General features: G+C 37.6%; 1 protein-coding gene across 6 annotated transcripts in view; it reads right to left on the bottom strand.

The window, feature by feature from the left end:
- Window positions 1-24,019, bottom strand: part of Naaladl2 (N-acetylated alpha-linked acidic dipeptidase-like 2) — a 1,352,651-nt gene that overhangs the window by 400,400 nt on the left and 928,232 nt on the right. For all 6 annotated transcript variants that reach the window (XM_039103971.2, XM_039103968.2, XM_008760899.4 and 3 more), the window contains one exon: window positions 13,937-14,080. In XM_039103971.2, the coding sequence (XP_038959899.1) occupies window positions 13,937-14,080 (144 nt within the window). The remainder of the gene's footprint in view (window positions 1-13,936; window positions 14,081-24,019) is intronic.

Genomic DNA, 24,019 nt, shown 5'->3' on the forward strand with positions numbered 1-24,019 from the left:
CTTGGACTTAAGCTTTGTACAGGGTGATAAACATGGATTGATCTGCATTCTTCTACATGCTGACCTCCAGTTGAACCAGCACCATTTGCTGAAAATGCTGTCTTTTTTCCATTGCATGGTTTTGGCTCCTTTGTCAAAAATCAAGTTGCCATAGGTGTGTGGGTTCATTTCTGGGTCTTCAATTCTATTCGACTGGTCTATCTGCCAGTCTCTGTATCACTACCATACAGTTGTTTTCACTATTGCTCTGTAATACTGCTTGAGTTAAGGGATAGTGATTCACCCAGAAGTCCTTTTATTGTTAGGATAGTTTTAGCTACCCTGGGTTTTTTGTCATTCCAGATAAATTTGAAAACTGTTCTGTATAACTCTATGAGGAAATATATTGTAATTTTGATGGGGTTTGCATTGAATCTATAGATCTCTTTTGTTAAAATGACAATTTTTACTACATTAATCCTGCCAATCCATGAGCATGGGAGATCTTTCCATCTTCTGAGATCTTCAATTTCTTTCTTCAAAGGCCTGAAGTTCTTATCAAGCAGATCTTTCACTTGCTTGGTTAAAGTGACACCAAGATATTTTATGTTATTTGGGACTATTATGAAGGGTGTCGTTTCCCTAATTTCTTTCTCAGCTTGTTTCTCTTTTGTGTAGAGGAAAGCTATTGATTTATTTGAGTTAATTTTATACCCAGCCACTTTGCTGAAGGTGTTAATCAGGTTTAGTAGATCTCTGGTGGACCTTTTGGGATCCCTTAAATATACTATTGTATCATCTGCAAATAGTGATATTTTGACTTTTTCCTTTCCAATCTCTATCCATTTGATATCCGTTTGTTGTCTGATTGCTCTGGATAGGACTTCCAGAACTGTATTGAATAAGTAGGGAGAGAGTGGGCAGCCTTGTCTAGTCCCTGATTTTAATGGGATTGCTTCAAGTTTCTCTCCATTTAGTTTAATGTTAGCTACTGGTTTGCTGTATATGGCTTTTACTATGTTTAGGTATGGGCCTTGAATTCCTGTTCTTTCCAGGATTTTTATTGTGAAGGGGTTTTGAATTTTGTCAAATGCTTTCTCAGCATCTAATGAAATGATCATGTGGTTTTGTTCTTTCAGTTTGTTTATATAATGAATTACATTGATGATTTTCCATATTTTAAACCATCCCTGCATACCTGAGATGAAGTCTACTTGTTCATGATGGATGATTGTTTTGATGTGTTCTAGAATTTGGTTTGCAAGAATTTTATTGAGTATTTTTGTGTCAATATTCATAAGGGAAATTGGTTTGAAGATCTCTTACTTTCTTGGGTCTTTGTGTGGTTTCGCTATAAGTGTAGTTGTGACTTCATAGAAGGAATTCAGTAGCGCTCTGACTGTTTCAATTTTGTGGAATAGTTTGGACAGTATTGGTATGAGGTCTTCTATGAAGGTGTGATAGAATTCTGCACTGAACCCATCTGGACCCGGGCTCTTTTTGGTTGAGTGACTTTTAATGATTGCTTCTATTTCTTTAGTAGTTATGGGGTTGTTTAAATGGTTTATCTGCTCTTGATTTAACTTTGCTACCTGTATGTGTCTAGGAAATTATCCATTTTTCCAGATTTTCAAGTTCTGTTGAATATAGGCTTTTGTAGTAAGATCTGAGGATTTTTTGACTATCCTTTGATTCTGTTGTTATGTCTCCCTTTCCATTTCTGATTTTGTTAATTTGGACACACACTCAGTGTCCTCTGGTTAATCTGGCTAAGGGTTTATCTATCTCGTTGATTTTCTTAAAGAATCAGCTTTTGGTTTGTTGATTCTTTTTATAGTCCCTTTTGTTTCTACTGGGTTGATTTCAGCTCTGAGTTTGATTATTTCCTGCCTTCTACTCATCCTGGGTGCATTTGCTTCTTTTTGTTCTAGAGCTTTTAGGTGGGCTGTCAAGCTGCTGACATATGCTCTCTCCTGTTTCTTTCTGCAGGCACTCAGAGCTATGAGTTTTCCTCTTAGCACAGCTTTCATTGTGTCCCATAAGTTTGGGTATGTTGTACCTTCATTTTCATTATATTCTAAGAAGTTTTTAATTTCTTTATTTCTTCCTTGACCAGGTTATCATTGAGTACAGTATTGTTTAACTTTCATGTATATGTGGGCATTCTTTCCTTAGTGTTATTGAAGACCAGCTTTAGCCCGTGGTGATCTGGGTGGTCTGATAGGACACGTTGGATTATTTCTATCTTTCTGTATCTGATGAGGCCTGTTTTGTCCACGATTATACAGTCAATTTTGGAGAAAGTAACATGAGATTGTGAGAAGAAGGTATATCATCTTGTTTTAGGGCAGAATGTCCTATAAATGTCTGTTAAGTCTATTTGGTTCATAAATTCTCTTAGTCTGTCTATGTCTCTCTTTAATTTCTGCTTCCATGATCTGTCCATTGATGAGATTGGGGTGTTGAAATCTCCTACTATTATTGTGTGAGGTGCAATGTGTGCTTTGAGCTTTAGTAAGGTTTCTTTTATGTATGTAGGTGCCCTTTAATTTGTGCATAGATATTTAGGATTGAGAGTTCATCTTGGTGGATTTTTCCCTTGATGTATATGAAGTGTTCTTCCTTATCTTTTTTGATGACTTTTGGTTGAAAACAATTTTATTCGATATTAGAATGGCTACTCCAGCTTGCTTCTTCAGACCATTTGCTTGGAATGTTGTTTTCCAGTCTTTTACTCTAAGGTAGTGTCTGTCTTTGTCCTGAGGTGTGCTTCAGGTAGGCAGAAAAATGCTGGGTCCTCATTACATATTCAGTTTGTTAATCTTTGTCTTTTTATTGGGGAGTTGAGGCCATTGATGTTGAGAGATATTAAGGAATAGTGATTGTTGCTTCATGTTAGCTTCCTATTTGCATGTGAGATTATGTTTCTGTCCTTGTCTTCTCTTTGTTTTGTTGAAAAACAATTACTTTCTTGCTTTTTCTACAGTGTAGCTTGCCTCCTGGTGTTGGATTTTACCATTTATCATCTGTTTTAGGGCTGGATTTATAGAAAGATATTGTTTAATGTTCGTCTTGTCATGAAATATCTTGGTTTCTCCATCTATGATAATTGGGAGTTTGGCTGGATACAGTGACCTGGGCTGGCATTTGTGCTCTCACAGGATCTGTATGATATCTCTCCAGGATCTTCTGGCTTTCATAGTCTCTGGTGAGAAGTCTGATTCTGATAGGTCTGCCTTTATATGTTACTTGATCTTTTTTCCCTTACTGCTTTTAATATTATTTCTTTGTTTTGTGCATTTGGTGTTTTGACTATTATGTGATTGGAGGAGTTTCTTTTTTGGTCCAATCAATTTGGAGTTTTGTAGGCTTCTTGTATGTTTATGGACATCTCTTTCTTTAGTTTAGGGAAGATTTCTTCTATGATTTTCTTGAAGATATTTACAGGTCCTTTGATTTGGGAGTCTTCACTCTCTTCTATACCTACTATCTTTAGGTTTGATCTTTTCATTGTGTCCTGGATTTCCTGTATGTTTTGGGATAGTAGCTTTTTCCATTTTTCATTATCTTTGACAGTTGTGTCGATATTTTCTATGGAATCTTCTCCTAAGATTCTCTCTTCAATCTCTTGTATTCTGTTGGTGATACAAGCATATGTGACTCCTGATCTCTTCCCTATTTTTTCTATCTCCAGGGTTGTCTCCCTTTGTGCTTTCTTTATTGTTTTTATTTCCATTTTTAACTCCTGGATTCTTTTGTTCCTTTCCTCCTCCTTTTTTTTTTTTTGTTTTTTTTTGTTTGTTTGTTTGGTTGGTTGGTTTTTTTTGTTTTGTTTTTGTTTTTTTTTTTGTTGTTGTTGTTTGTTTTTTGTTTTTTGTTTTTTCCAGTAGTTCCTTAAAGGGTTTTTTTTTTTTTTTTTTTTTTTTTTTTTGGGTTTCCTCTTTAAGGGCTTCAGGTTGTTTTCTTGTGTTGTCTTGTATTTCCTTAAGGGAGTTATTTATGACCTTCTTAAAGTCCTCCATCATCATGATAAAATGTGATTTTGAATCTAGATATTGCTTTTCTGGTGTGTTTAGATATTCAGTATTTGCTTTGGTGGGAGAATTGGGCTACATGATGCCAAGTAGTCTTAGTTTCTGTTGCTTCCGTTCCTGTGGTTGCCTCTTGCCATTAGGTTGTCTCTGGTATTACCTTGTTTTGCTATTTCTGACAGTGGCTTGACCATCCTATAGGCCTGTATGCCAGACATGCTGTAGACCTGTTTTCCTGTTTTCTTTCAGCCAGTTATGGGAACAGAGTGTTATGCTCTCAGGCTTGTAGTCGTTCCTGTCCACTGGCTTTCAGCTTTCCCTGGGGGGGGGGGGTAGAAGGTTTGCCCATCCTTCTTCTAGGTCCCTGTGGGCAGGGGGCCCAGATGGTGCCAGGCCTTTCCCTGTAGTGTCAGAAATGTGGGTAGAGAGTAGTCTCCTCTGGTTTCTGAGGCATGTCTGCCCATCTGAATAGCTAGCTCTCCCTCCCACGGGATTTGGATGTAGGGAGCTGTCAGAACAAGTCTGTTCAGATCCTGGTGCAGTCTAGACTGCAGGGCTCCTGCAGCTTGACTGCCTCTATCTTCCTGTACCCAGATGAACTCGATAGTTTCCTCTTGAGCCAGCGATGTGGGCAAAGGTGGGCAGAAGTGGCGGTCTCTCCTGCCCTGCAATCTCAGGATTGTCCATACTTCTGGGTATGGACAGCTCTCTCTCCCACAGGGTTTGGTAGGAGGGATCTGTGGGCCAGGATCAGTGAGATTTTGGCACCAGCTATAAACTGGAAGCGTCCAGTCCCAGAGGAATTTTGTCTTTGTGTGTCTTGAGTCCACCAGGCAGTTCACTTAGAGCAGAAAAATTGGCCTTACCTCTGGTCTTGGGCCTGATGTAGCTCCTATGGGCTAGGTTTCAGCTCTCCGAGAGGGCTGTAACCAGAAGGGCTTGCCCCTACTTCTTCTAGGTCCCTGTGCACAGTGGGCCTAGATGGCCCTAGGCATTTTCCTCTAGAGTCAGAAATGAGGGCGGAGAGTAGTCTCCTCTGGTTTCCCAGGCATGTCTGCACCTCTGAAGGTATAACTCTCCCTCCCATGGAATTTGGGTACAGGAAGCTGTTTGACCTGGTCCGTTGAGATCTGGGTGCAGTCTGGACCGCAGGACTCAAGCAGCTTGATTGCCCCCATCTTCCTGTTCCCAGATGCACTATACAGTTTCCTCTTGGGTCAGGGATGTGGTCAAAGGTGGGCAGAAGTGGCAGTCTCTCCTGCTCTGCAGTCTCAGGATTGCCCACACTTGTGGGCGATCAGCTCTCTCTCTCAGGGTTTGGGAGCAGGGAGCTGTGGGCCAGGATTGGTGGGGTTCAGGTGCTAGTTAGAAACCCTGCAGTTTGCTTTTCAATAGCTAAGAGACATGTAATTTTTATTATACTTTCAAGCTTTCAGTAATACTAATTTTATTTCAAAATGAAAAAAAATAACTTGAAATTTGACATGAGGAATTTATAAAAAGATGCAACTGCAATTTATTATTTAAATACTCCGGAAACACGTGTGTGGATTTCCAGCTACTTAAATTACCTTTCCAATTGCAAAAATGTTACCTTTAAAATATGACATCCAAAGTTCAAAAGATTCCAATAAGACAAAAAATTGATTCACTTAGAAACATTCCTATTCAAATAGAGTGAGTTGTATCAGAGTTGAGAAACATGAGAGTGCTCCTCTGTGTTCCTTAATTCCATCTAGTTCAGAAAAGTATCTGCTACAGATGTACACTCTAAAGACAAAAGTGTCTTTCATTTTGCCTGTTGTTAAGGTCAACTGGTTCTTAGTCTTTGTCTCAGAACACAAACAAGGCTTTTGTTTCCAACAAACCTTAGCAAAATATTTATTTTGGAAATATCCCATAGCTTTCCAAAAAATGTGATGAATCACACTCACAACCAGCTTTGATTTCCAATTATAGTATTTGAGTTTCTCTTGCTTTACTATACACAGTTCATTCTGTTTTCTGACTTTAATAGAAATCTTGTCCATTCACTATGCTTGAGAATTTTTGTAGGTGAGTTAAAAGTAGAATTTCTTCTAAGATTGGGGATGTGCTGTGCTCAGGCGTGTGTGTGTGTGTGTGTGTGTGTGTGTGTGTGTGTGTGTGTGTGTCTGTGTCTGTGTGTGTGTGTGTTCAGTTTCTCTACCTATCATGGGGATTAAATGTTGCTATAGACTCATGCTTTCAATTATTGGTGTTTGATAATCTTTTAAAAATGCCGACTATTTACAGAAAAAGCATAATATTAGTTGATGTATCCTATGGCAGTGTAACCAATCATTTATTTAAAGAAATAACCTAACCTTATTTTCATTAAAAACATATACATATATTCACAACCACATTCATACATGTGAATAAGTTTGCATTGGAAAAATACGCATTTCCCTTTTAGTAATGTTGTATGAATATAGAGACACTTTTAATTATATAGCTATCAGAAAGAGAAGCCAAACCTTTTTGTAAGAGTGAAATTTGAGAAAATTGGTTGATTTCCCACATCATACTACCAAACTTCTTTAACTCACAAATCATTGGATCTATCAGAAAACTAATCTTCTGAAAAACTGCCTGATCTACACAGTTCCCATTTGTCTATCAAAATCTATTATTTATACTTTCTTCATGCCAGTACCCCAGGAGAATGGCTTTTGTGAAGAACATCATCCGGCTCTTAGAATGTTGGGTTTAGGCAGAGTAGATGTAATGGAAAGTTTCAGCAATGATCATAGGCTGTGGATTTGAAATATCAGAGGATTAACATTACATCACTCTCCTTGAATGATTTCTCACTGTTGAAGAGTAGATTGCTTAACCAAAGGACAAAGCTCATCTCTTAGAAGCTCAGTGTTGATGATCCCTGTAACTGTCATCACATTTCATAGCAGTTTGGATTTAGAGATAGCAGTAATTACTAGGCCAGGTAAGTGGTAGCAGGAATGATGTACCTTTTCTGTTTAGATTTGTGCTACATCTTCTACATGGTCTTCTGGCTACATGGCCATGTAGTGTTCATTTTTAGTATATTATTTACTTTTATAATATCACTTTATATTGTAAGTCAATTAATCGTTGTATAGACACCAACTCATTTGGTTTTGTTGCTAAGTTGTGCAGACACAGAGCGGTGATGCTTTTCTTTGCCAGCAATGTGGTAGCCTGGGATACTGGACTAAATTTCCTAGTAAAAATGATGTACAACAATACCAAGCAACCAGAGCTTCCAGGGACTAAGCCACTACCTAAAGACTATACATGGACTGACCTTGGACTCTGACCTCATAGGTAGCAATGAATATCCTAGTAAGAGCACCAGTGGAAGGGGAAGCCATGGGTCCTGCTAAGACTGAACCCCCAGTGAACTAGACTGTTGGGGGGAGGGCTTTGTAAATGAAAATAAAATACTTTTATAAAAAAATGATTTACAATGTCAAGTAACTTTTGATATTAATATGAGAGAAACAGCAAACATTAAGCCATTATTGGGTCAAAATTAAAGTTGGAATGTAAAGACAAATAAATTAATTATGAATCTGTTTAGAAGCTAATGGAATTTGATGAATCTGGGACACTTTCCCAATAACCCTATGAGGTCAAAGGGCAAAAGAGAAGTATGGGCACTGCAGACCAGTCATCTCTAAAGACTGACGTTCTACTGTTATCAGGTGGCCTCCACCCCACTATAGTTTCCATTTGTATACTGACTGTGAAACTTACTTCTTCTTGGCAAACTGCAAATTGATTATGCAAAAGGATGGTTACTGCAATTAAAGAAAAATCTCCTTTCCCCCCCAATAAATATCTCAGTTTAATGAAAGAAAACAGTGACTATTCTATGAAGCAGGTAATACAATGGGCTGCCTTACTTAGCTGTATTAAGGAGAATAAAGAAAGTTCTCATGAAGTAGAAAGAGATACAATGGATTCCTAGGGAGAATTTACTCCAGCAACTCCAAAAGAACACAGATATTGATAACTTCTTACATACTCAAGAAAAATGTAATATGAAATTTAAACATACAAATAAAAAACATATGTTCTAGATAAACATAACACATTAGATGCAGAAACCTAAGAACATAGAAATTATATTAAATGTGTTGAGACAAATGCTCCAGTTTAAGTATAAAACACTACATTTGAAATGTAAATTATTTACCGAAGTCAGATCTTTTGCTATGCCAAATACTGGGTGCTCTCAGAGACCTCATGCAATGATGCTATGTGACTTTGTCCCCCACCCCAAGTTATTCCTGATTGGCGAAGAAAGAAGTTGACAGGTAATAACTGGGCAAAAGAGAAATAGGTGGGGTTCAGAATTCCAGGGCTTGGAGTCAGAGGAGACCTACAAGGTAGAAGAAAGAAAGTAGAGAGAAAAAGATGCTGCTATAGGGTACGAATCTTAAAATAATGACCATGTGGGTTGGCTAACTGGGGTTAAAAGCAATTCATGTGACACTTGGCAAATTATATAATGGGATTATTATATGGGAAGTAGACATAATAGCATAGGAGATAGATATCTGCCCAACTCTTGTGGTGATTAAAGCTTATTGCAAATATAAAGGTTGCATGTTTTTTATTAGGAATCTAAATGATCAAAGATAGGGTAGAAAATCTGGATTGAGATAAAATATTTTTAACAACAATTATTGTTACTGAGACATATTCAAGCAAACATTAAGACATAGAAAAATTAAAAGCAAAATGCAAACACTGGTATAGCATAAAGTTACCCAAATACCAAAAAATAAGCAAAGCAGTTAGTAATTTTAGGCTAAATGATTTTCAGACTAAACACAATTGAAGGTATATGTTGCTAGGCAAAAAGAATGTTAATTTATTCTGTGAGTGGGTCTCCTAAAGAGTAATAAGTCTCTTTGGACCATAAACAGATAAGAAGTGAACTCAAAACATATAAGGTAAAAAATTGACCCACCAATGAAATAAACAAATTAAACTTACACTGTTTTGTTTGGCAAAGATTAGAACCTAGGCTACAAGAGAAACTTGAAAAAGTTAAAATGTAGAAAGAAAGAATAAACAATGTTTTCTAATGAATTTTACTTTATTCACCCTGGCCAGAGAGATTTCATGCCTTAATGTCTAGTAGCAAGGACATAGTAAAACCTGATTAGAGGATTAGGAGAGATGATTCAAGCCGAGAACAACCTCACTATCTTGTCATGGAACAGTGTGTGTTGGCACAGCGTCTTGAGGATAAGAAGCTGTGGGACATAACAGCTTAGGCATGCAACATACAAGACATAGTTGAGCATCTGTGAAAAGAACAATAATCAAAAATGGTATAGTAGAGCAGAACATAAAAACAGAGAAACAGCAAGGAATTTCTAGTAGGTTATAACTTTGCAAATTACAACATCTGTCCATTGTGAAAAACATCATCAAAATTGATGGCATATGTTGTATAAGATTTTATCACATGTATAAACCCCAAAGTTTAGTTGGAGGTTCCGTAATTTGTCAAGAGTAGAGGAATCCTTAAAAACAATAAGATAAGAATGTAAGAAAGCTACAAAACTGACAAAAAAATCACACTAAAATATTGGATAGTATAAGTGAAAATGATTTTGCTTCAAAGCGTGCATCTCAGATTGTCTTTTGGGGTTTAACAAACAAATATGATGATGAATCATTTCTAATAGCTAACGGATGAAATAGAACACTGGAAACCTGGGAAGTTCAAGACAAGTGACAGTACTGTCACCCTGGGTAATCCCTACCTTCACTCCCCAGGAAACAGGTCTGACTCTACTGTCTATGGACTTTGGACAATAGGTCTCACACCTGTGTTCTCTATTTTAGATCCTTCACGAACAGTCCTTCAAAGGAAATTCTGAAGCTCTTTTCCCTTTTATCGAGGACTTCAGACTGGCAACTCATGAATGCTGATCTTTAGTTCCACAGCTTACTCGGTTCTTAGCTTCCAGCCCAGACTCCTAGGTTCACTGAGCTGCTTCAAAATTTCAAAAAACAGGTATCACTACTAAGGAGTATAACAATTTCTAACATCTAGCCTTCATTTTGAACCAGACATTTCTCTACTCATATGATATAACATACTAATTTTATACAGATATATGCTGTGTACACAGATATATAATTGTGTATGCAAATTAAAATGATGCCCATGTTTTTCTAGATAGATTCTTTCATATAGGTCAGTATGATTAATAAAACTAAAGTCTGGATAAGAGCTTCCAATGGTCTGTATATGCAGGGCTTGATCTCTGGAATGTGATGTTTTTGGAAGACAACAGCCTTGTAGGGGGAACTGAGCTTTGTGACAGCATGTATGTCTGCTGCAGATGATCCTTGGAGGAGAAAAAAGGACTCCCTCCCTCACCGTCTCTCTCATTCTTCTTTTATAAGAAGGTTTTATAAGAAACCTCTCCTGATAGATTCCACAATGATTCCTCTTACTGATATAAAGTAGAACAGCAAACTGACCATGAACTAAGACTCTATCACTGTTAGCCAAAATCAAGCAATCTTATTTCATTCTACATATTTCTATTACAGTATTTTAAAATGATTAGCACAGAAACCCTATTGCAAAATACATTTGTAATTTTTCTCCTGAAAAATGTAGCAAAAGAATGTAAGTAGGCTTAGTAACTTATATGTTATAAAAACTTGATAATTTATATGTTACAAATGTAAGGATGCATGTTGGTCTATCTATTAGTAGATAAGTTCTCCAAAGACAGACCAAGAAAGGAAACCCAGAATATCCAATGGTTTGTTCATTACAAACTATCTGTCTCTATTGAGGCAAAGGAAGTTCCTCTGACTCTTTTGGTTTATGTCCAAAGGAAATGCCATAGAATACCCTGCTCTCTTCTGATTGTATCCTGACCCTTGATGATTAGCGGTGGCATTTCATTCCTTCATCAAAGTTATATCATCTAAACCACTTAGATAGTTTTGGTTGTAATTGAAAGTCAAATGCATTTTTTCACAATTAAAAGGAAATATATTGACTTGTATTTATGGCCACCTGAATGGATTTAGCATCCTATATGACTGCTTCCCTTAGTGGATGAGAATCCCTTCAACTATCTCTGTCTCTTACCCTTAACCTTCAATGCTGTCTGCATCTCTAGCTTTCTCCATTATAGAACTAACTCTACTAACGGCAGCTCCATTAGCCAGTCTCTATATTCTCACGGTCCTAGTGGAGAAGCAGAGAGTCCAGAGTATGAGTGGTTTTTGTTTGATTTTGTTTTTTGTTCTGTTTTGTTGTTTTTCCCCCATTTTCTTCTAGTGCTAAAAGGTTTCATTGTTAAAATAAAATTTATAAAGTGAATTTTGGTTTTACTATATTTGGATAGCTTTTGATAGATGAAGAAGAACAATAGTCTAGAGACAATTAGAAACCTCTTATAAAATTTATAGAACCCTCAAATATACTTAGCATACCTGATTTCAAATTTTTACAGAGGTAAAGATACAAAAGGCAAAGATGTTTACAAAGCACATTTTAGAAAAAATCAGGTATATTGTTTAGGTTTTTAGAGAATTGTTAATCATGTGCATTTCAAGGAAAATATCTAAAATCAAAATTGCATATGCAGTTCCTGTTTCATACATTTTAATAATTAAGATTTTGTACCCGTCCTTCAACACTATGCTTAGGAGATTCAATAAAAGAGCAACGTTAAATTGTGATGTGCTGTAGATTATTTTCAATTTGTAAACTAGAGGTGCTGCCCTCCTTCAAAGTAAAGAACCTTCTTGTTATTTTTATGTTATGTCTGTGCACATACATCACCATAAATGCAGTTTTTAAGTATGTATTACACACTTAAAAGTTAATTATCTTTGGTGAATTATATTTCTATGCAGAATGTTGATGTAAAGTGTCATTACCCTCTGTTTAAGAATAATTTCATTTCAAGCACACAAACAATTGGGATGCTCATTTATTATCTGAAAAATATAAATATAACAATCTGCTTTCTGAAAACTGAAAGCTTCACAAAAACAAAACTCTTCTCTAAGTTTAAGTGCATTTGATTTTTCTAAATCAGAAAAATAATATAATTACTATCTACATGGGAAAAACTTCACAGGGCATAATACTTTAGCAAATCTTTCTTGTTCCTACTTTGACAATGGAGTTGTAAAGTTTCAACTCTCAATCTCAACTTTCCTTCCGGGCTTCACACATGTTGTATGTAACTTCATGTTTGAGGTATAGCTACACTGTTTCATAATATGAAGACATTTAACTCCAGACTAATTGATACAAAGCTGTATTATAAGAAGAGGATCACTGACACATGTAAAAGTTTGTGGGATACACAAACACTGGAGATTATATCCATCTTTGTGTCTCACAAATGTGTGTGTGTGTGTGTGTGTGTGTGTGTGTGTGTGTGTGTGTGTGTGACTTGTCTGTGTTTCTGTAGATGTCAATACGGACTATTTAGTGCAGAGGTGACCTGAGTGATGACAGTGCCATCCCAGGAAATGTCGGATCCCTAAGAGGTGGACAGGTACTGAAATGCAGAAATGGCTCCACTCCTCCTAGAATTATAAATCCAGAGCAGCAGATATGACTCACCACTGAAATGCTCCTGGCACCAAGCCTGACTTTGATGATAAGTTGACTTTGATCCTAGTACTCAGTTGCTGAATGCTGGACGGAGTAAACTGACTCCGATTTTATCTACACATATGCTCTGACACGTGCACCCATATGCAGACAAACAACACCACACACACACACACACACACACACACACACACACACACACACACACACACACAGAGAGAGAGAGAGAGAGAAAGAGAGAGAGAGAGAGAGAAGAGTGTATCTGTCTCTAACATCCAGCAATCTTGACTTAGAAAACAAATTGTCAAAATATTTCAATACATTTGTAGTTAAGAGGAAGACAGAAGATAAAAATCACTGCTAGTAGAGCCCTAGATCTGGACACACACACAAAACCCCCAAAGAACTGAAGCGTTAGTTCACAGCAGCTAGAGACACTTTTAACAATATGTAAAGACAATCTCTTCTTCAGAACTTTAATGCTGAAGCTGCAGGCAGAGAAAAAGCTGCAGCCTAGGACTTTCATCCCACCACAGGTAGCTTAGCTGCTTCAGTTTTATCCTACAAAGTCCAAGAAGGCCTGACAAAGAGCACCACCGAACAAGAAGCATCTCCTGGGCAATGGTGCGTGTAGACAGAGGGACTGTTTTAGTCAATTGCAGGAATTACACCTTAATGCTTTATACTAAAAGACTTCATACCTCAGATAGCTATTGCTCTCCACTGAATCTTGGTAGTCAGTGAGACTGCCTAGCGCTGCTGCTATCCCGGCAGTAAGCCTGCCAGAGCTGAACCTGTGAAACCATGCCATGCAAGTACAAAATGCTTTCTTTGTGAGGCTCCTTTTCTTTGAAGCAAGTCAAACTCCCCCCTTTCCCCTAGAAAGAAAATATCTCAGCTCCATCAATCCCTTAGGTTTTAATAATAATTACACTTCAGAGCCAGAGAATGTCACAAATTCCCCCATTTTACCAAAAATCAGGAGTTTTGAAATGAATAATTCTTGACCTTTTAATTTAAGAGATTTTTTTAAATAACCAAAGTACTTAAAGTAGTCTCCAGATGCATTAAAGCACAAGTTACTTTACTATTTTGTATAAGTTCTAGAGGGCTACAGGCATCATTATTATGTGTAATTTTAGAGGTCTGAAGGGATCATTCTGTGTAAGTTCGAGAGGCCGGTAGAGCTGTAGACATCATTATTATGTGGAAGTTCTAGACATGGCAGGTTACCAGCATGACTTTCCAGGCACGGTTTGAAAAGACCTGATCACCAAATGTGTCAAAGCACAAGTTGCCTTACCATTGTGTGGAAGTTCTAGAGGGCGGCAGACATCTTTATCCATTCTCAGTTTTGGCGAAGAGATGAGCACTGTAGCGAGGGATGCCGAGATGGGCTGCACTAACAGGGAGGTGAGGTTTGGTCGGCTTTGTCTAAAGCTTTCATCTGTATTCAAAGGAGAAAAGAACTGAATAATTACCAAATAAACTGAAAGCAATCACAGATAATTCTTTCCAATCAAGTGGACGATGTTCCCTTACTCCTCAATTATACTCTGTGAAACACTATAAAATTTAGTCTGACTAATATTCTGTATGTCCATTAACAACGTGCACATACACTTGCCACCAATTCTGTGAATATGACTCAATAAGGTAACAAGAAAGGAATGGAGACACAGAAGTGCACAAGAACCAAACAGCTGAGAGTGAATGGATTGCATAAACTGGAACAATTACGCAGTAGCTAACATAGTGGATGTCAAGACTGACTGAGGAGCTGTGGTGAGACTGAAAAGCAATGAGTCTTGAGCCATAGAATTGAGAAGGTCCATGAACTGGCAGTTCCTGCTACCTTCCACAAGATGAAGAAAGGGCAGCCTATGAAGTGCCTCTGTTCCTTGCACACACAATGTGTATGCCTGGCTATTCTTCATGCCAGTGAGAATTGATGAGAGGGATGCTTTAGGTAATGATGGGACACTGTAAGGGCTGCTGAGAATCCATGTAAATAACTCTGTGCCCGCTGCCATCAGACAATAGAACATTGGTTAAAAGCAGATAAAAAGAAACCAGTAGAAAATATCTTTTAATGTTAAGGAAAATCATGCTGCCACTGGTAAAAACATCTTGTCTAAGAGCTCGTCTCCATTTCTTCCCATATTTGATGACTCTTACCCACATCCAAAACTAAAATCAACTTAATTTTGCCATTCTTGACAATGAGCCCTCGGCCAAAGGCATCTGTAAAGAGGAGTGGATCTGTGAGAAGAGTTCTAGAGGTTGAGAAGAAACTCCAAAAAGACAGAATGGTGACACAGGCCAGATGTGAGCTAAGAACTCCAGGGGAAATTACAGCATGATAAGAGATAGGGTTTAAAAAATTTCCCAGACATACAGGAACATATGTATTATCTGAAGTAAGACAGTGATTAGCTTTAATGGGACCAAAGTTGTGAGAAAAATAATAATAGTGCAGGATGACTAGAAGGGGCATAATCAAGAAAATTGTGTTTGTGGGGAAAGGAGAAAATGAGAAGCACTTGGAAGGGTATACATGAGGCACGGAGGTATATCCCGGTGACACGAGATAAATTGTCAATATAATGAACAAAGCTGAAATACAGTGCTGGAAAGATGGCTCACAACAGGAAATACAAGCTTTGTACATGTAAGGATGTGAGTTTGTTCCCCAGATGCTCCTGATGCTGTATGGGTGAGGAGGCAGAAGCTGTGACATATATTTGCAATCACAGGAGAATTTCTGGTGCTCACTGGCTAGACAGCCTAGTCTGGTTCATAAGTTAGAGGTCACCAACACAATGCACACACACACACACACACACACACACACACACACACACACATAAAAACTCCACACATTCACACACAATACATACACACACACACAAACACACACCCATGTACAAGCTCACCTCCCATATGCACCTTCATATGTACACAAACATTGAATAATAAATGCGAGGTACCTTAACCACATATAGAGAAGTAAGAAGGAAACTCTAAAATACAGGATACACTTTTAAGATGATAAACCCATTTATTGTGCACTTGGGAGAAATCAAGAGGAGAGGGAGACACAGAAGATGGCTGAAAAAGATAACTCTAGGAAATAAATTCTCTTTGTACCTTTGAGTAAGTGATGGACTGAATTTATCTATAATGTTAATAAAATGCAAACCAAACGAAATTGGTAAGACAAAATATTCATGACAGTGCACATTAAACTTGGAGAAAAGTGGGGGACACAATACACCAAATGTGCTCAAGCAAACAACAAAATCCTTGAGAAAACTATTTTATTGACTCAGAAAGGGAAATTCACAATTGAATGCTGACAGTTACATTTTAGAATGCATTACGACAATTTTCAGAAATTTTATTAGGGAAATGATCCTTGGAGGTTGGCTTGGAATTTAATTTAATTTGTCTGCAGGGGGTGACAACTTCAATGATCCTGGTAACCAGGTTCCAGGAGACAGATTATACATGAAAATAAATTATGTTTGTGAACAGCTTCTTTAATTTATCATCTGGAGAACCACCAGATCATAAAAACCAAAAACCAAAAACAAAAACAAAAAACGAAAGAAATTTTTTTAGCTTAGTGTTGTGGCTTTCTTGGAAGCCATGGCTTTGAAAGAACAATACTAAAGACTTAAACTGAAAATCAGTTTTGTTGGAGAAGCACAAGGCCAGTCTTGGGTCTCAGTAACTCCTTTACATCTACAGGTGACTGAATTTTGACCACAGTGTAGTTCACTGCTCCCTACCATATCATGAGAAAGAACAGGACAATCTGTATAATTTGTAAAGCCCAAAGTAAACTGACAATGTATGGTTGCTAGGCAGGGAAGCAGGAAGGATACTGATAGGTCCATGGCAAAGTATAATTCAAGTGTGGAGCGTTTCAGAAAGACATTCTGAGACTGCAGAGGTTATATGTTCATTAACCAGTATATGCAGCGCACACAGGCATGATGCTAGGTGTCATGTAGCTTGTTGGGTCAAAATGTTGTTGATATTCCAGCTTCACAAGATTGCATTCAGTCACTCATGGCCAGCCCTGGGTTCTCTTCTGCTCCAGCCGGTACCTTGAGTCAACACAGTTCTTGTTTCCGAACAGACCAAACTTCAGTGATTAGTGGGCCATTTTGAAATAGCCAGTCCTTCATGGCTTACCAAGTGTGCATTATCACTCATTTGTGATCTGAGGTGCTTTCATTACATGTGGGACAGTGTCTTTAACACAATGATAATTTAGTTTTGAAAGTTATATACATATTATCCTGATGAATTAAAAGCATCAATTGAAATTCTTTTGTACCCCTTATCCTCCTGGTTTCTAATTCCTCATTTAATTTTTACTTTTAAAACACTGTGTTGACATCTTGTGTATGCTGTTATGGGATTATTTTAATGTACCTACCAAAGGTATTTTTTTTGCACTTTTTCCAATTTGTCTTTTGAGGATTTCATATTTGTATATAACACTTTCTGCATACTCTCCCTTTCTCCTCTTTCTTTATTTCCCTGTTATATCTACGCTGGTTTTTGAGAAAATGTGTTTTATTGACCTGTAAATTTTCAGGTAGGGAAAGCTGGCCAGTCAGAAAGACCCAGGGTCCAACACACCAGATCACAAACATCTACTACTTCATCGTTTATTCTGGGATTCTATGTCACCCCATTATAAGGCAAATGTTCTCTTATAGCCCCTGACAATCTGGTCATGTGAAATGTGAAATTTCCAAGTTGTCATAGATGTTGGAAGTTTGTATATTTCCAGTAGACATAAAACTTCTCAGGATTATGTAGGATTTCTTGCCTACCATGGGCAAAATAATCTTAAACATTGGGTTGTCAATAGTCACACATCCTCTACTAACATCTAGTTGTCTCTCTGTGTACTCTGTAGCCTAGATTTGTTGTAAAGTGACTGAAGCCAATAATTACACACATGAGATGGCCACACATGTCTAAGGTTCTCACTTTCCACAAAGTCCAACACATGTCCTACAGAAAGTTTCCACTGATGACTGTCCCAGCTCTATCACTTCACTATAATGGTCTCTTTTCATTTTGAGTTAATATAATCACTTAGTAAAATGAGCTCCCTTTTTCTGTTAAAATCTGACACATGAATACATTGGAGCAAATGTCCTTGTGGTATGGCGGGGCATCTTTTGGGTATATGCCCAGGAGCGATATAGCTATGCCATGATGTAGAACTATTCCCAATTTTCTAAGAAACAGTCAAATTGATTTCCAGAGTGGTTGTACAAGCTTGTACTCCCACTAGCAATGAAGAAGTGTCCGTTTGCTCCACATCATTGCCAGCATGTACTGTCATTGGAGTTTTTTTATCTCAGCCATCCTAATGGGTATAAGATAGAATCTCAGAGTCATTTTGACTTGCATTTCCCTAATGACTAAGGATGTTGAATGTTTCCTGAAGTGCTTCTCTGCCATAAGAGATTCCTCTGTTGGGAATTCCCTGTTTAACTCTGTACCTCATTTTTAAATTGGGTTGTTGGTGTCTATCTTCCTGAGTTCTTTATACATTTTGCACAATAGCTCTCTGCCATTTTGTCCTATCTACGGTGTCTTTTGCTTTACAGAAGCTTTTTAGTTTCATGAGGTACCACTCATTAATCGTATATCTTAGTGACTGAATTATTGGTGTTCAGCTCAGGAAGTTGTCCCCTGTACCAATGATTTCAAGCCCTCTTTCTCTTCTATTAGATTTAGTGTATCTGGCTATATGTTGAGGTCTTGATCCCTTTGGACTTGAGCTTTATATAGGGTGATTCATATGGATCTATTTGCATTCGTTTATATGTAGATATCCAGTTATTCCAGCACCATTTATCGAAGATGGTCTCTTTTCTCTTCACAGCAGCCTTATTTGTAATAACAAGAAACTAGAAACAACCCAGATGTCCCTCAACCAAAGAATGGATAAAGAAAATGTAGTTCATTTACACAATAGAATACTTAACTCATAAAAACAAGGACACCATGACATTTGTAGAAAAATGGATGGCATTAGAAAAATATTATCCTGAGTGAAATAACCCAGACTCATAAAGGATATTACTATATGTACTCACCTATAAGGTACTAGCCATACAATACAGAATAACCAGGCTAAAATCCATAGACCCAAAGAGGCCAAATAACAAGGAGGATCCAAGCAAACATTCTTGAATCTCACCCAGAAGGGTAAATACAATAGTCATTGGAGATGAATGGACAGAGGGAACTGAGTGAGAATGATAATGGAGGGGGAAAAACAGGTGGAGATCAGTGTAGGCAAAGAGGGCTAAGAGAGTGAATGTAAAATTGCAGGGGAGTGCATCTCTATGTTGTGCCAGAGACCTGGGATAGGGGAGGCTACAGAGATAATGGGAGGGTGACTCTAGCTGAAAATCCTATCGGTGTTTGATATGGGTCCTGAGGTATTCACCTCTTTAACCAGGCAGCACTCATAGTGGAGGAATAAGAACACCAACGCACCCATAACACCTTCAACCAAAAATTTGCCTTCCTTACAAGAAGTGCAGGGACAAAGACGCCTCAGAGAGTGAGAGAATAGCCAACCAATGAGTGGACAAACTTGAGATCTATCTCATGAGCAATCCCTGACGATATGATGATATTTTGTTATGCTTGCAGACAGGAGTCTAGCATAACTCTACACTGAGAGGCTCAACCCAGTAGCTGAAAGAAACAGAAGCAGAGACCCATAGCTAAACACTAGATAGAGCTCAGGAATGTCTGTGAAAGAGTTGGAAGAAGGATTGAGGAACCCAGAGGGGATAGGGACGCCATAGGAAGACCAACAGAATCAATTAACCTGGACCCTTGGGTAATCCCAGAGACTGAACCATATACCAAATAGCATCCAAGTGCTGGCCCTAGGCCCCCTGCATGTTTGTAGTAAATGGGCAGCTTGGTCTTCATGTACGTTCACTAACAATTGGCAAAGGGGTTTACTACCCTGACTCTGTTGCCTACCTGTAGATTCTGTTCCTCTAACTGGACTGTCTTGTCTAGCCTTAGTGATATAGGATGTACCTAGTTCTGCTGTGACTTGAGGTGCCTAGGTAGGGTGATGCTGAAGGGGAGCTTTCCCCTTCTCAGAGGTGAAGGAGAGGGAAGATCGAGTCAATGCTGTGTAAAGGAGAGGGAACTAGAATTTCAGGGAGACTGAGATCAGGATATAAACTAAATAAATAAATGAGTGACAAAATCATGACACATTTACCTCATATATTGTCAGGGGATCAAGACTTGGAGAATGACATTACAGTCAACAACTGTTTGAAAAATAACCTCTTTTTGGATTTCTGAGTGCCCACAAATAGAGCAGGCACACAAAGAAAGAAATGATTTGATGCCTAGCTCACTTTGATTATGCTTAATTTCCAGCCAGCTATCACCTCCCCAGCAGACACAATAAAGGTATTTCAAAAGCCCATTTCTTCCCATCAACTCATGATTAATCCTGGTCTAAAATATCTTTGGTAGCTGAAATCATTTCAATAAATAAATCATATTTAAATATATTTATCACCTAATAAAAAATCAATACCCTCCTTTCAATCTTACTCTGAGATGCTCTATTAAGCATATGGAACAATGGATTTAAAAGTTAAATAACAGCAAACCTTACTCCCAAACTGAACATTCCTAAGCTTTGGTAGTTTCTGTGCTGCATGACTAATAGATCTGCATTCGTTTTGAAATATCCCAAGTAATTGGTTCATTAATTCTCACTTTCACCTTAATGGAGATCTGACAAACAGTTTGCTTCTGAGAACAGAGATTAAAAGCAGGACTTTGTGGGACACTATGATTCAACTATACTCACAAGCCATGTTTTAAAAACCTAGCTTATAGAAGAACTAACAGTTTCATTTTCTTATACATTGAGAGTTCTTTTAATACAAATAAACACAACTACTATTTTATTCTGTTATATTTTAAAGCACACTTCTGAACTATAAAAATCCTTTACACATGTTACAAAAGTAGGTGGGCTATATGCAAGGATACAGAGGGTATCAGGTAAGAAAATATGTGGCGAAGCACTGGGAGCTTTTTGGTGGAATCAGCCTCTGTGTCCTCTCCAGTTTACTGTTTATTTTCAATATCCACTGGCACCAGCCTTATTTAAGCCAATGGTTAACTCTATCTTTGCTTTCTGTTCATATCGTATTATAAAGAGGAAAATAGATTCCCTTTTTTAGTTATTCTACTTCAGACATATGTCTCATTCATATAAAATGAGGATTTGAACCTCAAACATAGAACAAGATCCTAAGTTTAACTCTGTCTTGACTCACTAGATGGAATGTAGCAAGTAAACAATTTCACTATGATGATATCATTTTAGGACTGGCAGGATGTTTCAGCAGTTAAGATTATATTCTGCTCTTTCAAAGGACCCGAGTTCAGTTCCCAGCACTAGCATAGGACAGTTCTTAATCTCCAGTCACATGCTCTTGGGAAATGTGTACTTTCTTTTTGGGCTTTGTGCACTTGCCTCAACATATGTACATACACATATACACAGAATCATAAATTGGTAACAAAAATAAAACTTTTTAAAAGTGATCAACTTATGCAAATGTTTTTTCCTAAACTACCAGTGTCTTTGGTTTGCTAGCTTCTTGAATAAAAGGTCCATTACTTCAGACAGTCTAGCTTGAAGACTGGAGGACAAAATGGGGTGAAATAAAGTTAACTGTGTATATTTAGTACAGCAGTGTACGGTGCTTTTTCAAACTGTTAATGTTTAACTACATCTGTTTATAGGCATAAAGAGAACAAGTGTCAATGGATGTTTGCTCTCTCTCTCTCTCTCTCTCTGTGTGTGTGTGTGTGTGTGTGTGTGTGTGTGTGTGTGTGTCTGTGTGTGAGTGTGTAGGAGAACTAAATCTGACTTACATATCAGTGTATACAACAACAAAAGCTAATTATCAGAATAAAAATACCAGACTCTGGGAGTCTTAACATTGAGTTACTGTGAAAGTCTGTGGAAAAAAAGGTGCTGGTTAAATCAAAAGCTATGTTGATCAATAGCTAGGATTCTGCTGTTGAGAGGAGTAAGTGATGTCTGTGTCAAGCTTCACTAACTCTCCCTTAGTCTCTCCTTCTCCCATCATTCTCCACCCCTCTCATCCATCTCCATCCCTCTCATCCATGCTCTTTTTTTTTTACCATTCAATCTATGCATGCCTCTCTTCATTCTGCTTCACAGCCACTGGACAAGCAACTGCTACATGGCACAGGCACCAGTCAGAAGTGGAGAACTTCCAGTCCTACCATCCAAAATCTATTATCTGACAAAATCACGCATGTGACTTCTGGCACATCACAGAGGAATTGGCTTAGGGTGATGTGTAGTATGTACAACTTAATTAAGATAATTTTAACATCAACAAAAATATTAAAAATGGGGCTATGAAGATGAAAACTGTTAGCTCCTCTCTTCACCCTAGTGAAAAATATGCAAGTAATCAAGTAAAAGAAGTAGTTGTGTGGCTATTGTCCCAGAGGACCATGCATTTGCTGTCCCACAATGTCTGCTATCCTTTCTTTTGCAGACTGCCATCTTAATCAAAGCTTGTTAAAATCAGCCATAGTTACTGTGGGATTAAAAAGTAACATGCTCATTTGTGAATCAATACTAATGAATTGCTGTTATATTAAACTTGGTAGCAGTGGATGCAAAAGTCACAGGCCCTTGAGTAAAATCTGAACTGCCATTTTCATAATGAATATGATTTATAAATGTAGTCTAAATATTTATCCTTATAGACAGAGAAACATGCAGCACTCACTCATCAAAGACAACTATTTAAGCAACACATGGAGATTATTACAGAAATCCACAACAAGTGAAAATGCAAGGATAAGTTACTAGGAGTGTCCAACTCTATTTGATGCACCTCCTACAATTAAGACTTAGGAAAATCAGTGAAAAGTGACCGAAAAGTCCATAAGAGCCAGATGACCAGGACACCTGCTGCTAGATAATTCCTAGTCGTCACTGGGATAGTGCACACATGGCATCTCAATATTATGATTGAGTTTACAAGACAAGCATATTAACATCACAATTTGACATTCAGCTGTGTGCAAAGGAGACTCCATATGTTCTACTAGAGATGAAGAGCTATAGATGTGGTCAATGACTCTTGAGAGAGGGAGAACTTGTTGATTTCATTAATGCTTTCTTTTAAAGGTTGTGCAATCCCACGTGGGAAGCCTAGGACATGTGCTTACACATAATACTAGATTGACTCATTATGTTGTATATATGTGAAGACACATGAACACACACACACACACACACACACACACACACACACACACACACACACACCAGTTACAATGATAATAGAAAAAGAGCTTGGATCAGAAGGAAATGAGCATGAAGGGGTAAGAGGGCAAAGGGATGACAGTTCTCATACAGTTATTCATGTATGAAGTTCTCAAAAAGTTATTTTAAAAAGATAATGAAAATATCCAAAGTATAAAAAGATGAAAGTAGCAGAAGACAATGCCTGATGTTGGTGTTGAACCGAGGAGGGGCATGGATACAAGAAGAATCATATAAGAGCGACTGAAGAAATTGGAGAGATGGCACAGTGGTTGATAGCATTAGCTGATATTCCAAAGAACCATGGTTTGATTTCCCAGCACCCGCAAGTGCCTCAGAACCATCCAATTCCACATCATCTGATGCCCTTTTTTGGCTCGCAGAGGCATTGCATGTACATAGTACACAGATATACAGGCAGGCAAAGGACTCCCACACATAAAAATTAAAAATTATAAATTTGAATTTATTGAGGCTTTTCCTTTACAACTAGCTCATTTACAAGTATTTGCCATATATATATATATATATTAGAATTACAAAGAAGGAGATAATTTTATGATGATTAAGTATGTCTTTTATGTTTCAAGGTTTGTATTGGAAAAGTAAAGTTATTTCTGGCCTAAGTAAGATAATATATAAATCACAACTATTCTGTACAGTCAAAAAATAGGCCTACATATGTGTAAAACTGTTACTTAGAAGACAAGGACTGGTCATGTGTTTATTGGAGTAGTAAGAATTTTGACAAATGTCCTGTAAAACAAGTTGTGAAAGAAACTAGAGTTTATGTATTATATGACATAGTATATATCTTTAACTGTACATCATTTAGCATGTGGTATCCCCTATAATATCAATATTACTTATAGAATTAGATCATATTTTCATGCATATTTTAACAGATATCCTGAGTGTTGAAACATATTAATATAATCACATCAAGACAAAGGCAAGTCTTGTATTTTCATT

This window comes from Rattus norvegicus, chromosome 2 (assembly GCF_036323735.1).
Source record: "Rattus norvegicus strain BN/NHsdMcwi chromosome 2, GRCr8, whole genome shotgun sequence".
Classification (NCBI taxonomy): domain Eukaryota; kingdom Metazoa; phylum Chordata; class Mammalia; order Rodentia; family Muridae; genus Rattus; species Rattus norvegicus.